We start from the raw sequence: 13,222 nt of genomic DNA on the forward strand, positions 1-13,222 counted from the left end.
GTGATGCAGGCAATCTTAAAAGCTTTAACAGTCCTGTCCTCATTACTAATTAATAAAGTAGGGGTCACACAGTGTGTATGATGATTCTACACGGAAGATTGCCAGATTTAGTCACCGCTATGTCCCCAACAGCTATCTGACCACGTGACTCAACAATGATTTGACTGTCAGCGTGAATAGTCGCCCCTCCTGCTTCCACTATAGCTCTAGCTACACCTCCATTGTGCTCTAACCGAGAATCGGCAGCATTAACAATGGCGTCTGTCTCCACTGTTATTATGTCACCCTTTCTCACCACTAACAAGGGTCCCTCAGGAAGTTCTTTTTCAAAAATAGGTTGCCAACATTCCCTACCCTTTGTGCTTCCTGTGCTATTGGTATCCCCCTCCCAGATTGAGCCCCCCTTGTTACAGTTGCCACCGTCCCATACAGGTGTGCGCTTGGCTGCGAGACAGCCTGTGAGGTACTAGGTATAGGGTTAGGTAGACTGTGTGAGAGTGCTGTTGTAGTGGAAGCATTGGGAGGAGAGGCCGTTGCTTGGAGCATCTCGTGGGTGTGCAGCTAAATTGGCAGTGGAAGTGACAGTAGAAAAGGTCGGTGCCGGGGTGTTGTGAATTCCGTTCTTGGGCTCCCTCCGGTGGTTGTAAATGGCACTTTTGTGAGTTCTGCCCTTGGGCTCCCTCCGGTGGCTTTGGGTGGAACTGCTGCTCCTTGGGTTTAGCATTGCAGCTGCTTCCACTGATCGTCTCTCCTGGCTCTGCTATTTAGCCTGGCTCTAGTCTTCAGCCAGTGCCAGCTGTCAATGTTTCTTGGTTGGATTCAGATCTCTCCTTGGATTTCTCTGATAGCCTGTCCATTTCAGCAAAGATAAGTCATTGCTTTTCTTTTGGTTGTCCACTTGCTGTGGACTGAATCGTTCAGCTCATGTTGTGTTTTTTTCTTGTCCAGCTTGTCTGTATGATATATTCAGCTTAGCTGGAAGCTCTGGGAAAGCAGATTTGCCCCTCCACACCGTGAGTCGGTGTGGAGATTTGTTGTAAACTCTGTGTGGATTTTTAGCTTTTAATACTGACCGCACAGTATCCTTTTCTATCCTGTCTATTTAGTTAGAATTGGCCTCCTTTGCTAAATCTTGTTTTCATTCTGTGTATGTCATTTCCCTCTCCACTCACAGTCAATATTTGTGGGGGGCTATCTTTCCTTTGGGGTTTTCTCTGAGGCAAGATAGCTTTCTGTTTCCATCTTTAGGGGTAGTTAGTTCTCAGGCTGTGACGAGGTGTCTAGGGAGTGACAGGAACATCCCACGACTACTTCTAGTGTTGGTGTTAGGATTAGGAACTGCGGTCAGTACAGATACCACCTCCTCAGAGCTCGTCCATGTTGCTCCTTAACCACCAGGTCATAACAGTACAGCTGGCCAACAATGTGTTGAATGCATCTCAAAAGAGGAAAAAAAAAAAGTTCTGAGCCATTTTTTTTTTTTTTTTCTTTGCAGCCTGTTTTGTCTTTTTTTTCCCCTTACCTCTGGGTGGCTCAGTGGTTAGGTGCTAGCATGAATATTCAAGGATTGACTTCTCGTGTGGATCATCTTGCTGCTAGAGTACAGGGTATTTCGGATTATATCATTCAGACTCCTGTTTTCGAGCCTAGAATTCCTACTCCTGATTTGTTTTTTGGGGATAGATCCAAATTTTTGAACTTTAAAAATAACTGCAGATTGTTTTTTGCTTTGAGACCCCGTTCCTCTGGTGACCCCATTCAGCAGGTGAAGATTGTCATTTCTCTGCTGCGTGGAGACCCTCAGGACTGGGCATTCTCCCGTGAGTCAGGGGATCCTGCATTACTCAATGTAGACGCATTTTTTCAAGAGCTCGGATTGCTGTATGACGAACCTAATTCTGTGGATCAGGCAGAAAAAACCTTGCTGGCTCTGTGTCAGGGTCAGGAAGCGGCAGAAGTATACTGCCAGAAATTTAGAAAGTGGTCTGTGCTCACAAAATGGAATGAGTATGCCCTGGCAGCAATTTTCAGAAAGGGTCTTTCTGAAGCCCTTAAAGATGTTATGGTGGGGTTCCCCACGCCTGCTGGTTTGAACGAATCAATGTCTCTGGCCATTCAGATTGATCGGCGCCTGCGTGAGCGCACGGTGGTGCACCATATGGCAGTGTCCTCTGAGCAGAGTCCTGAGCCTATGCAATGTGATAGGATTTTGACTAGAGCAGAACGGCAGGAATTCAGACGTCAGAATAGGCTTTGTTTTTACTATGGGGATACTGCTCATGTTATTTCTGATTGCCCTAAGCGTACTAAGAGGGTCGCTAGGTCTGTTACCATTAGTACTGTACAGCCTAAATTTCTCTTGTCTGTTACCCTGATTTGCTCATTATCATCCTTTTCTGTTATTGCATTTGTGGATTCAGGCGCTGCCCTGAACTTAGTGGACTTAGAGTTCGCCAGACGCTGTGGTTTTTCCTTGCAGCCTTTGCAGAGCCCTATTTCCATAAGGGGGATTGATGCTACACCATTGGCCAAGAATAAACCTCAGTACTGGACACAGTTGACCATGTACATGGCTCCAGCACATCAGGAAGATTGTCGTTTTCTGGTGTTGCATAATTTGCATGATGTTGTTGTGCTGGGTTTTCCATGGTTACAGGTGCATAATCCGGTGCTGGATTGGAAATCTATGTCTGTGACTAGTTGGGGTTGTCAAGGGATACATAGTGATGTTCCTTTAATGTCAATTTCCTCTTCCCCCTCTTCTGAAGTTCCTGAGTTTTTGTCGGATTTCCAGGATGTATTTGATGAGCCCAAGTCCAGCTCCCTTCCTCCTCATAGGGACTGCGATTGTGCTATTAACTTGATTCCTGGCTGTAAGTTCCCTAAGGGCCGACTTTTCAATCTGTCTGTGCCAGAGCATGCAGCCATGCGGAGTTATGTAAAGGAGTCTTTGGAGAAGGGGCATATTCGCCCGTCTTCGTCACCGTTGGGAGCTGGATTCTTCTTTGTTGCCAAGAAGGATGGCTCCTTGAGACCCTGTATAGATTATCGCCTTCTCAGTAAGATCACAATCAAATTCCAATACCCTTTACCTTTGCTTTCTGATTTGTTTGCTCGGATTAAGGGGGCTAGTTGGTTTACTAAGATTGACCTTCGAGGGGCGTATAATCTTGTTCGTATTAAACAGGGTGACGAATGGAAAACAGCATTTAATACGCCCGAAGGCCATTTTGAATACCTTGTGATGCCATTCGAGCTCTCTAATGCTCCATCTGTGTTTCAGTCCTTTATGCATGATATCTTCCGGAATTATCTTGATAAATTCATGATTGTATATTTGGATGATATTTTAGTTTTTTCCGATGATTGGGAGACTCATGTGAAACAGGTCAGGATTGTATTTCAGATCCTTCGTGCTAATGCTTTGTTTGTGAAGGGGTCTAAGTGCCTTTTTTGGAGTTCAGAAGGTTTCTTTTTTGGGTTTCATTTTTTCTCCCTCGGCTATAGAAATGGATCCTGTTAAGGTCCAGGCCATTCATGATTGGATTCAACCCACATCTGTGAAGAGCCTTCAGAAATTTTTGGGCTTTGCTAATTTTTATCGCCGTTTCATTGCTAACTTTTCCAGTGTGGTTAAGCCCCTGACCGATTTGACGAAGAAAGGCGCTGATGTGATGAATTGGTCCTCTGCGGCTGTTGAGGCCTTTCAGGAGCTTAAACGTCATTTTACTTCTGCCCCTGTATTGCGTCAGCCGGATGTTTCTCTTCCTTTTCAGGTTGAGGTTGACGCTTCTGAGATTGGGGCAGGGGCCGTTTTGTCTCAGAGAAGTTCTGATGGTTCTTTGATGAAACCGTGTGCCTTCTTCTCCAGAAAGTTTTCGCCTGCTGAGCGTAATTATGATGTTGGCAATCGGGAGTTGTTGGCTATGAAGTGGGCATTCGAGGAGTGGCGACATTGGCTTGAGGGAGCCAAGCATCGCGTTGTGGTCTTGACCGATCATAAGAATCTGATTTACCTCGAGTCTGCCAAGCGGTTGAACCCTAGACAAGCTCGATGGTCCCTGTTTTTCTCCCGTTTTGATTTTGTGGTCTCGTATCTTCCGGGATCTAAGAATGTGAAGGCTGATGCCCTCTCTAGGAGTTTTTTGCCTGATTCTCCGGGAGTCCTTGAGCCGGTTGGTATTCTCAAGGAGGGGGTGATTCTTTCTGCCATCTCCCCTGATTTACGGCGGGTGCTTTGGGAGTTTCAGGCTGATAAACCTGACCGCTGTCCAGTGGGGAAACTGTTTGCTCCTGATAGATGGACTAGTAAGGTAATTTCTGAGGTTCATTGTTCAGTGTTGGCTGGTCATCCTGGGATTTTTGGTACCAGAGATTTGGTTGCTAGGTCCTTTTGGCGGCCTTCCTTGTCGCGGGATGTGCGTTCTTTTGTGCAGTCCTGTGGGACTTGTGCCCGGGCTAAGCCTTGCTGTTCCCGTGCTAGTGGGTTGCTTTTGCCTTTGCCGGTCCCTGAGAGGCCCTGGACGCATATTTCCATGGATTTTATTTCGGGTCTTCCTGTTTCCCAGAAGATGTCTGTTATCTGGGTGTTTTGTGACCGGTTTTCTAAGATGGTCCATTTGGTACCTTTGCCTAAGTTGCCTTCCTCCTCTGATTTGGTTCCATTGTTTTTTCAGCATGTGGTTCGTTTGCATGGCATTCCGGAGAATATTGTGTCTGACAGAGGTTCCCAGTTTGTTTCTAGGTTTTGGCGGTCCTTTTGTGCTAGAATGGGCATTGATTTGTCTTTTTCTTCAGCTTTTCATCCTCGTTTTTCTTCAGGGCAGGTTGAGCTTTCTGACTGTCCTGGTGTGGATTCTGTGGTGGACAGGTTACAGCAGATTTGGACTCATGTGGTGGACAATTTGACGTTGTCTGAGGTAAAGGCTCAACGTTTTGCTAACCGTCGTCGGTGTGTTGGTCCCCGGCTTCGTGTTGGGGATTTAGTCTGGTTATCTTCTCGTCATGTTCCTATGAAGGTTTCTTCCCCTAAGTTCAAGCCTCGCTTTATTGGTCCTTATAAGATTTCTGAAATTATCAATCCGGAATCTTTTCGTTTGGCCCTTCAGGCTTCTTTTTCCATCCATAATGTTTTCCATAGATCTTTGTTGCGGAGATATGTGGTGCCCGTGGTTCCCTCTGTTGATCCTCCTGCTCCGGTGTTGGTTGAGGGGGAGTTGGAATATGTGGTGGAGAAGATATTGGATTCTCGTTTTTCGAGGCGGAAGCTTCAGTATCTGGTCAAGTGGAAGGGTTACGGCCAGGAGGATAATTATTGGGTTGTTGCCTCCGATGTCCATGCTGCCGATTTGGTTCGTGCTTTTCACTTGGCTCGTCCTGATCGGCCTGGGGGCTCTGGTGAGGGTTCGGTGACCCCTCCTCAAGGGGGGGGTACTGTTGTGAATTCCGTTCTTGGGCTCCCTCCGGTGGTTGTAAATGGCACTTTTGTGAGTTCTGCCCTTGGGCTCCCTCCGGTGGTTTTGAGTGGAACTGCTGCTCCTTAGGTTTAGCATTGCAGCTGCTTCCACTGATCGGCTCTCCTGGCTCTGCTATTTAGCCTGGCTCTAGTCTTCAGCCAGTGCCAGCTGTCAATGTTTCTTGGTTGGATTCAGATCTTTCCTTGGATTTCTCTGATAGCCTGTCCATTTCAGCAAAGATAAGTCATTGCTTTTCTTTTGGTTCTCCACTTGCTGTGGACTGAATCATTCAGCTCATGTTGTGTTTTTTCTTGTCCAGCTTGTCTGTATGATATATTCAGCTTAGCTGGAAGCTCTGGGAAAGCAGATTTGCCCCTCCACACCGTGAGTCGGTGTGGAGATTTTTTGTAAACTCTGTGTGGATTTTTAGCTTTTAATACTGACCGCACAGTATCCTTTTCTATCCTGTCTATTTAGTTAGAATTGGCCTCCTTTGCTAAATCTTGTTTTCATTCTGTGTATGTCATTTCCCTCTCCACTCACAGTCAATATTTGTGGGGGGCTATCTTTCCTTTGAGGTTTTCTCTGAGGCAAGATAGCTTTCTGTTTCCATCTTTAGGGGTAGTTAGTTCTCAGGCTGTGACGAGGTGTCTAGGGAGTGACAGGAACATCCCACGGCTACTTCTAGTGTTGGTGTTAGGATTAAGAACTGCGGTCAGTACAGATACCACCTCCTCAGAGCTCATGCATGTTGCTCCTTAACCACCAGGTCATAACACCGGGGACAATCCAGGTGGGAGTATTGCTGGATTCACGACAGGAGTGATAGGGGAAAGGGTCGGTGCCCCATTGGAAACCACTGGGACGGGAAACATGGGTAAAGCCTGTTCATTTCCCGAAGGAATATAGTATTGGCCGTTAGTGGTCATTACTGGGTAACAAGGATTTAGTGATGTGGTGTGTAGCCTTAGTCTGAGATGTTCACCACCAGGAGCATCACATTTGCCATCCACAAAATGGCTGCTGCCAGCATTAACACATTTGCCATCCACAAAATGGCTGCCGTTAGCATCAACACACTTGCCATCCACAAAATTGCTGCTGCCAAAATTAACACATTTGCCATCCACAAAATGGCTGCTGTCAGCATTAACACATTTGCCATCCACAAAATGGCTGCTGTCAGAATTACATTTGCCATCCACAAAATGGCTGCTGTTAGAATTAACACATTTGCCATCCACAAAATGGCTGCTGCCAGAATTACATTTGCCAACCACAAAATGGCTGCTGTCAGAATTACATTTGCCATCCACAAAATGGCTGCTGTCAGCATTAACACATTTGCCAACCACAAAATGGTTGCTGTCAGAATTACATTTGCCATCCACAAAATGGCTGCTGCCAGAATTAACACATTTGCCATCCACAAAATGGCTGCTGTCAGCATTAACACATTTGCCATCCACAAAATGGCTGCCATTAGAATTAACACTTTTGCCATCCACAAAATGGCTGCTGTCAGCATTAACACATTTGCCATCCACAAAATGGCTGCCATTAGAATTAACACTTTTGCCATCCACAAAATGGCTGCTGTCAGCATTAACACATTTGCCATCCACAAAATTGCTGCTGCCAGCATTAACACATTTGCCATCCACAAAATGGCTGCTGGTACAATTAACACATTTGCCATCAACAAAATGGCTGCTATTACATTTAGCACATGGCTCTGGGCCACCATTATTCGGTGGTGGCCGCTCACAGGATATATTTTTGTAATACACATAACTCAAACTCTACTCTTTCTATTCCTTTCCTCTTCTACCCAATTTCCAATTTTTTATTTTTATTTATTTTTTTTTTTTGTTACAGACTTCCAGAGACTCTTTCTCCTGCCCTAGCAATAGACAACAATCCATTATCTTCTAGGATACTTTTTCTTTCTTTCAAGACAATCTACTCCAGGGGCTGTAACATCCCCCCTTCTGGCATTCCCCACAACTTCATAAGCTTTTTACGTTGTTTAACATGACTCTTCACTTCACGAGTCGCTACTAATGTGCACGAGTCTAACTTGCCATCTGAATTTGGCTTAGTGCCAATACAGCAGAACTGCATTAATTTCTCCATCTTTCTATAGATATACAGTATATATATCTATCTATCAAGATAACAAACACCAAGCAAACAATAAGACGGGGGAGATGACTCAAACCTGAGATTCTAAAGGAACTGAGTCTGCAGTACTCAGGTGAAAGAGCACATGGCATGCTGATACAGGAAATGGCAGCCATCTTTAGGGTCTCACTTTGATCTGAGGAAACTTATGTAAGGTTAAACAATACACGTTATGGGTTGCTTCTCTCAATTACCTTATGTCTTATGTGTTGAGGTTAATTAAGTATTTGAACTTATGGCTCTCCTCAACACCTGGGGTACCTCTCTGTAGGCAAACAACAGATGGGGGAGGTACCGCTCCCAGTCTCTCCCTTCAGTCTCCACCAGCATTTTGAGTATTTTCTTTAATGTTCCATTAAAACGCTCGCAGAGTCCGTTGGTTTGGGGATGATAGGCGCTGGCCACAAAATGCTGTACTTGTATTCTTTCACAGAGGATTTCCATCAGATCAGACATGAACTGGGTTCCCTGATCGGTCAACATTTCCCTGGGGAAACCCACACGAGAGAACACAGTCAGTAAAGCATCCGCCACTGTCTTCTCGGATGGAGGACAGTGCCACAGCTTCCGGGCATCGTGTAGCATAGCCCACCACTGTGAGGATGTACTTTTTGCCAGAGCTGCTAGGGATTGCAAGTGGCCCTATGATAACATAGTAACATAGTAACATAGTTAGTAAGGCCGAAAAAAGACATTTGTCCATCCAGTTCAGCCTATATTCCTATATTCCATCATAATAAATCCCCAGATCTACATCCTTCTACAGAACCTAATAATTGTATGATACAATATTGTTCTGCTCCAGGAAGACATCCAGGCCTCTCTTGAACCCCTCGACTGAGTTCGCCATCACCACCTCCTCAGGCAAGCAATTCCAGATTCTCACTGCCCTAACAGTAAAGAATCCTCTTCTATGTTGGTGGAAAAACCTTCTCTCCTCCAGACGCAAAGAATGCCCCCTTGTGCCCGTCACCTTCCTTGGTATAAACAGATCCTCAGCTAGATATTTGTATTGTCCCCTTATATACTTATACATGGTTATTAGATCGACCCTCAGTCGTCTTTTTTCTAGACTAAATAATCCTAATTTCGCTAATCTATCTGGGTATTGTAGTTCTCCCATCCCCTTTATTAACTTTGTTGCCCTCCTTTGTACTCTCTCTAGTTCCATTATATCCTTCCTGAGCACCGGTGCCCAAAACTGGACACAGTACTCCATGTGCGGTCTAACTAGGGATTTGTACAGAGGCAGTATAATGCTCTCATCATGTGTATCCAGACCTCTTTTAATGCACCCCATGATCCTGTTTGCCTTGGATATTGCCTGATATCCACAGCCACTCTCTGGAAAGGTTCATCGATCACAGGCAGTGGTATCAATGGAGCTTTCTGTATATTCCCGAACTTCCCAACTCTCTGACAAACTACACATGATCGGCAGTAATTGGCAATATCTGTCCCCATCTTGGGCCAATAGAAGTTATGTGTCAGGCGAGCTTTAAGGTACCGTCACACTAAGCGACGCTGCAGCGATACAGACAACGATGCCGATCGCTGCAGCGTCGCTGTTTGGTCACTGGAGAGCTGTCACACAGACCGCTCTCCAGCGACCAACGATGCCGAGGTCCCTGGGTAACCAGGGTAAACATCGGGTTGCTGAGCGCATGGCCGCGCTTAGTAACCCGATGTTTACCCTGGTTACCAGTGTAAAATGTAAAAAAACAAACACTACATACTCACCTTCGCGTCCCCCGGCGTCCGCTTCCTGAGCTGACTGAGTGCCGGCCCTAACAGCAGAGCGGTGACGTCACCGCTGTGCTTTCACTTTACGGCCGGCGCTCAGTCAGTGCAGGAAGCGGACAGCGGGGGATGCGAAGGTGAGTATGTACTGTTTGTTTTTTTACATTTTACACTGGTAACCAGGGTAAACATCGGGTTACTAAGCGCGGCCCTGCGCTTAGTAACCCGATATTTACCCTGGTTACCATTGTAAAACATCGCTGGTATCGTTGCTTTTGCTGTCAAACACAACGATACACGGCGATCTGACGACCAAATAAAGTTCTGAACTTTAATCAACGACCAGCGATATCACAGCAGGATCCTGATCGCTGCTGCGTGTCAAACACAACGATATCGCTATCCAGGACGCTGCAACGTCACGGATCGCTAGCGATATTGTTTAGTGTTAAGGTACCTTTAGTCTTTTGTATTCCAAGGTGTCCGGCCAAAGGAATTTCATGGGCAAGCCTCAATAATTGTTCCCTAAATGGATAAGGGACGATCAGCCGCCTTTCATAGTCCCAGGATTCTGTAGTATCCATGGGGATAGTCTCTGTATACAGTCTGCCCTGGTCCCAGTATACTCTCTCTTTGTCAGAAGCAGCAGGGGGTCGGTCTGCAAGACATCTGAGCTCCTTCAGACTGACATCTGCCTGCAGGGCCTCCTGGAAGCTCTGACGGTCAGCCTGCAGGCCCTGGCCTAGTGTGACTGCCAGGCCCTGGTCTGAAGCAGAATTTTCAGTGTCTGTCATCAGGGAACTTGGTGGGTCTGCCATGTATGGAGGCTCTGGGACCACAGTATGGGCCTCCTGTCCTGGCAGTTCTGTCTGAGACTCATCCTCTAATCTCTGGGCCTGAGTCTGAGCCGCAGCCTGACTCCGGGTCACAGCTACCACGTAATTACAGTCCTGTGCATTGGGACATTTTCCCTCCTCGCACGGGATCTCAGGTGGGTCTCTTTCTTCCACCTTCTCTGCATTATTTACTTGCAAGGGATGAACATAGTGGGACACCATCCTCCCCAGGTCTGTGCCTAGCAACACATTGGTGGGAATAGCCTCTGATACTCCCACTTCTCTCAGTCCTTTCCCTGCTCCCCAGTCCAGGTACAAACGGGCCATGGGCACGGCAGAGCTGACCCCTCCAATCCCGGTTATAGACAGTCTTTACAGGTATGATATCGGCAGGGGTTATCATGGCTGGACACACCAGGGTCACCTCTGCCCCAGTGTCTCTGAGACCAATGGTGACTTTATTGCCAACAGTGACAGATTGGCAGTTCTCATTCGCCCTCGCATCAGAGCCGGCTACAAAGAGGACAGACGGTGGGGGCACAGACGGCTTTGTGGTGGTAGTTGTGCATTTCTCCCTATCAGGGCAGACAGCGCTAACATGTCCCACTTTGTTGCAGGAGACGCACCGGCATGCATCGCCTAGAGAATGTCTATTCCCTGGGGCCCCATAGAAGGTGGGCTTGGACAGCACTGGTGATCGGCCGGCAGAGGGAGAAGGGTCCCCGTATGGCTTACTTCCCCTCCAGCTGAATCCCGATGGCTTCTGCACCTCAGGCATCCTGTTAGCCACATAGCAGTCCGCAATCCTTGCAGCCTGATCCGCAGTTTGTGGCTCCCAATCACACACAAATTGTACATCCGTGGGGCACATGTGAAGAAACTGATCCTTGACCATAAGATCTGTTAAGTCCTCAAAACTGTTAACAGAAAGTCCCCTAATCCATTGGTGGAACGTGATCCTCAAGGTGCTCACAACATCCGCGTAGCTGTCAGTTGATCCACGTTGTAGGTTCCGGAACTTTCTCCGATACACTTCTGGTGTCAGGTTGTATTTCCTGATCAGGGCCTCTTTTATGGCCTCATAGTTCGCATCTAGCTCTGGTGGGAGGCCAGCAAAAACTTCCAGGGCTTTGCCTCTCAGCCCTGGGGTTAGATACGGTGCCCACTGCTCATGGGGTAGATGGTACTGCCTGCAAGTTTTTTCAAATCCCCGCAGGAAAGTATCTAAGTCCGTATCCTTCTCCATCACAGGGAAGTTTTCTAGACGTGGTATCCTTAGATTTATGTCCTGGGAGGGGGTTATCTGAGGACTGATACCCCGCTCTATTTGAGCCATCTGAAGCTGGAACGCTCTGCCCTCCCGGCGTTCTGCAGCCTCTCTCTCAGCTTGTCGGTGCTGTAGAATCAGCTGCATGCGCAGATTAGGGTCACTTGTTCCCAGCCGTTGTAAGTCCATTTGCAAAGTACAGTCCATATGCTCCTCAGCACTGGCATTTCCATCAGGTATCTCTGGTGCAAGAGCTGGCATTGCTGGGTCTCTCTGAGGTGGGCTCTCTCCTTGCCCAGATGTTCCAGCACTTTGCTCTATGTCCTGCTCGACCAAGGCACATATCAGCAGCTCCTTGGATCTGTCGGCCGTCTCTATTCCTCTCTGCTCACAGAGGTCGGTCAGAGCCTCTTTGCTCTGCTTCTTGTACTGGGCTGCCATATCGATGAACAGCCTTTGCCAAATAAAAGATAGAAAAGAAAAACGGGGAGGGGGAAACTGTTTGCAAGTATGTCTAAGCACTGAGTTGAACCTTGAAGAACTGGTGCACTCCTCGCAAGGATACCAATTCTTTAGTACAGGGAATAATTGCTTAAACCATGCACTAATGCTCTAATAGAAATAATTCTATCCCACCGCTCTGCCACCAATTGTCACAGATCCCTACTCCGTGGTGTCACTAATTCGTCACGTGCCCGCTCTCACACGTGACTTGGGGTGGTGCCTGCAAGGGTTAATCTATCTCCCCACTCTCAGTCCAGCATTCAACCTCTGTCCTATGCTGTAATGGGAGCATAAATCACACTCCGACCCAGGCCACACACCCGCTCATGCACGCAGCCACCACTCATCGAATACACGGGCGATGAGTCCCGGAAAATAATAATAATACTAATAAAAATATGTCTATAACTCATAAGGCTCACACACCTTAGGCTATGGATTCTTTTAGAACATTCAAGGTTCAACTTGTTAAAGTTTTAAACTTTAATAACAAAAGGTTCAATGCTTACAATAAGAAAAATGTATAAAAATATAATAAAAAGACATACAACTTATGCAAAACAGTATCAAAATAAACAGGAGAAACTTACAGAAATTATCTAACTGGTAGTTGCTTTCTGCTCCCTGAGGGGGGTGAATGGAGTTGGTGGAACACATCAGCTTCTCAGGCTGCCCTCATATGTGAACACAATTCTCTGTCTGCAGCTTAAATTTATAACTTTGGTCTGGAGGTCAGGTTTCTAGACCGACCCCTCAAGTCAATATCATAACTGCTGCCTGTTTGATTGGGCCACGGCCGTGCCCCCAATGAATACATTATTTTCTCTTGAGATACGTGTGAAAAGGTTCTCAGGAATAGATGCCCTCTGGCCGCAATTAGCATCTCCCCTCCAAGACCTAAGAGGTGCCAAATGTTACCTTCTTCTTGGCTCTAGCTAGACCTCCTGGTGGGATATGGAGACACAATTCCTACTAGTCCCAAGGAAGTACCTATTAACACCTAGGTGCGACTTGCCTTCAGGACAGATGTTACATTATCACTAGTCACACATATAACCCTAGACATAGGTCACTACACACATATAGATATATAGACATATTTCACCACAGGGGTCCTACGGGACAAGCAGCAGGAACATCCTCCGTGTCTGGGAGGGAGGGGGGTTCTACGGGACAAGCAGCGGGAACATCCTCAGTGTATGGGGGGAGGGGGGTTCTACGGGACAAGCAGCAGT

General features: G+C 46.8%; 1 protein-coding gene across 1 annotated transcript; it reads right to left on the reverse strand.

Annotated features, from left to right (window-relative positions):
* Positions 1-1,540: 1,540 nt before the first annotated feature.
* LOC143803900 (uncharacterized) lies at positions 1,541-12,127 on the reverse strand. The gene is made up of 2 exons (XM_077281659.1): positions 10,843-12,127; positions 1,541-1,595 (listed from the first exon to the last, which is right to left on the reverse strand). Exons 1-2 carry the CDS (start codon positions 11,922-11,924, stop codon positions 1,541-1,543), a joined length of 1,137 nt encoding a protein of 378 aa, XP_077137774.1. The 5' UTR covers positions 11,925-12,127.
* Positions 12,128-13,222: the final 1,095 nt, after the last annotated feature.

The sequence above is a fragment of the Ranitomeya variabilis genome, chromosome 2, assembly GCF_051348905.1.
Source record: "Ranitomeya variabilis isolate aRanVar5 chromosome 2, aRanVar5.hap1, whole genome shotgun sequence".
Lineage (NCBI taxonomy): Eukaryota > Metazoa > Chordata > Amphibia > Anura > Dendrobatidae > Ranitomeya > Ranitomeya variabilis.

Coding starts and splice junctions, on each gene's coding strand:
- LOC143803900 (XM_077281659.1), bottom strand. CDS start 11,924: ATGGCAGCCCAGTACAAGAAGCAGAGCAAAGAGGCTCTGACCGACCTC. Junction 1,596..10,842: donor TCTCTAGGCGATGCATGCCG/GTGCGTCTCCTG, acceptor CCTGTACTCTAG/CAGCAAGATGATCCACACGA.